Source organism: Chiloscyllium plagiosum, unplaced genomic scaffold (assembly GCF_004010195.1).
Source record: "Chiloscyllium plagiosum isolate BGI_BamShark_2017 unplaced genomic scaffold, ASM401019v2 scaf_29101, whole genome shotgun sequence".
Classification (NCBI taxonomy): domain Eukaryota; kingdom Metazoa; phylum Chordata; class Chondrichthyes; order Orectolobiformes; family Hemiscylliidae; genus Chiloscyllium; species Chiloscyllium plagiosum.
The window spans coordinates 7,514-9,803 of NW_025204743.1; the positions used below are offsets into that span (position 1 = coordinate 7,514).

At 44.9% G+C, this 2,290-nt stretch overlaps 1 protein-coding gene across 1 annotated transcript in view; it reads left to right on the forward strand.

Moving 5' to 3' along the window:
- Positions 1-1,337, forward strand: part of LOC122546400 (zona pellucida sperm-binding protein 4-like) — a 4,071-nt gene extending 2,734 nt beyond the window's left edge. Inside the window, exons 3-7 of the mRNA XM_043685123.1 lie at positions 127-158; positions 463-665; positions 776-848; positions 990-1,100; positions 1,174-1,337. Of these exons, the coding sequence (XP_043541058.1) occupies positions 127-158; positions 463-665; positions 776-848; positions 990-1,100; positions 1,174-1,313 (559 nt within the window). The 3' untranslated portion in view covers positions 1,314-1,337. The remainder of the gene's footprint in view (positions 1-126; positions 159-462; positions 666-775; positions 849-989; positions 1,101-1,173) is intronic.
- Positions 1,338-2,290: the final 953 nt, after the last annotated feature.

The window sequence follows — 2,290 nt, forward strand, 5'->3', positions numbered from 1 at the left end:
CCAATAAAGGCCAGGAACAATAGACACTGGAGAAACTCAATTTGTCTGTAACCTGAGATCCTTTGCAGTTCCTTGTAGTTTTAATTTCACTTTGTCCAAGTAACAATCCTGCCCCACTCTGCACAGCTGCAACTTGGATGCTGACCACCATCCAAGTAGTAAGGACACTACCACTGCCACCTAGAGGCCCTTATAGCTAGCTAAGCCTGTACTCTGGAATGACTAGTCCAATGTACCTTAATTATTAACATTGGGGTCATTTGGAGCACTCACTTCACATCTTTTCACCTGACTCATGCATCAGGACATAAGTTGTAACAATTCTTAGTTCAGAATTTCCATTTAAAACATCTTGAGTCCACGTTCTTCGCCCAGAAGAACCAACTGGGTTAGAACAAGGGAAAACTCTGCCTTTCAAAAGCTTCACTCTAGTCTTGGTTGCTGCTGACTAACATTACCAAGATGGTATTGCAGTGGATCAATCACTCCTGTCAGTGACTACACCTTCCTGTTTCAGGTGTCCCTATGAAGGTGATGACTATCTGACCCTCCTACACCCAGTAGGTGTCTCTTCTGGCCTGCAGTTCCCAACCCATCACAAGCGGTTTGAAGTGAAGACATTTGTTTTCTTGGATGGAGTGTCTGAGCAGCCCCTCTCTGGACAGGTAACCAAATGGAAGGAATGAGGCCAAGCTCATAATCCTTTTGCTGTGTCTCTGTACTACAACCTATTGATCTCCAGGAAACTCCCCTAAAATCTCTCCTTCCTTTCTAGGTTTACTTGCACTGCAGTGCTGAGGTTTGTTCTCCCTCTGCTCAGGATGACTGTACACCCAGATGTGGTCCAAGTGAGTTCCTTGATGTTCTAAATCTGAGATCCACTCCTCCATTCCTGATCTGAACATCCCCTATATCCAATTACCAAGGATAGAGCATCCTGGCTGTAGTGTCAACATGGATTCTAACCATCTCCTGTCCCCCTCCAACAGGGACACGCAGGAGTGCTCTCCTCCATGAGGGGTCCTTGGTAAGTGCTCCTGGTCCAGTTGTTCTCCTGGAAGTTGAGAACAGCCAGTCGAAGCAGCTGCTTAATGAGCATGGTAAGTGATGTTCCTTGTTTAGTTCACTGAGCATCTCTTCCAATGTCTGAACCCCCTTCCTTTTTCCCCATAGGTGCTGCCGGATCTCCTGTTTTGATTGGAGTAGCTGTTGGGTTTCTGGTGTTCCTGTTGATGCTGATGGCTGCAGTGTACAGAATGAAGAACCCAGCCCAGTCTGTCCCCAGTGTCATGAGATTGAACTGTAGACCTTGAATACAAATAAACCAGTCAAACCTGTCCCTGGTGTGTGTCTAAAACTAAGCTACGCAGTTTTATTGGAAGTGAGTTTGAATTGTGGTTCAATATTTAGGGAAGGGACAGCAATTGTCAGACCAAATAGTGAGTGGCTTGGAGTTACCCAACTGGAATTCCCAGCCTTGCCATGTTCTTGTAGCAACATGCTTGTGGTTTGTTCTGGTCAATGATACCCTAGAGTGGCTGATATTAGCAATAATGCTAGTACATGCTAAGCTGGCTCAATAGGTTCAGTTTTTCCTTATCATTGAGGAATTCAAATCACTTGGTGCCACTGACAATGACTGCCCTTCAGAATGTTTGAAGTTATTCATCATTACCATATTCCCTCCAGCTAGTTTTATTGTAGTCTTTCTCACTAAAATCAGAAGTGACTCCCTAAAGGATATGCAATTGGTTATTTTAGGATCAAGATGAGGGGAAATGGCTCCCACCAGAGTAGTGAGCCTAGAGAATTTCTCTCTGCAGTAGAGACCAAAACATTGTCGTACTGAGATGGTTCTGAAAGCTGAAGGGTAGAGGAAGAAAGTGGGAACAGGATATTGAGTCATATGGTCACTGAGCCTGTCTGCTGTCCAAGGCTGAATGGCCTATTGGGCTTGTTGGTTGTTCTTGGGCTAATGTCTTTCCTGTTTTCATACACTCCCAAATGATGACTGATAGTGGCTTCACTTGTTTCATGCAGCTGTGTCCTTCAGGATAGCAATTCCTTTCCCAGTTGGTGTGAGGAAATGAAAAATGAGGAGGCACAGACCTGAACTTGCTGTGGCTTTCTCCAGATCTCCTTTTTGGGGGGCAGGGCTTGACTGCAGTGTGTATATTCCTAATTTGTTAATGCCTTGTTTCAGCCCTTGTAGTGCTTCATTCAACTTAGTTCAGCAATTACTAAACTCTGCCCAGTGCGTGGTATCCCAGTGGTAAACAGACTAATCCAA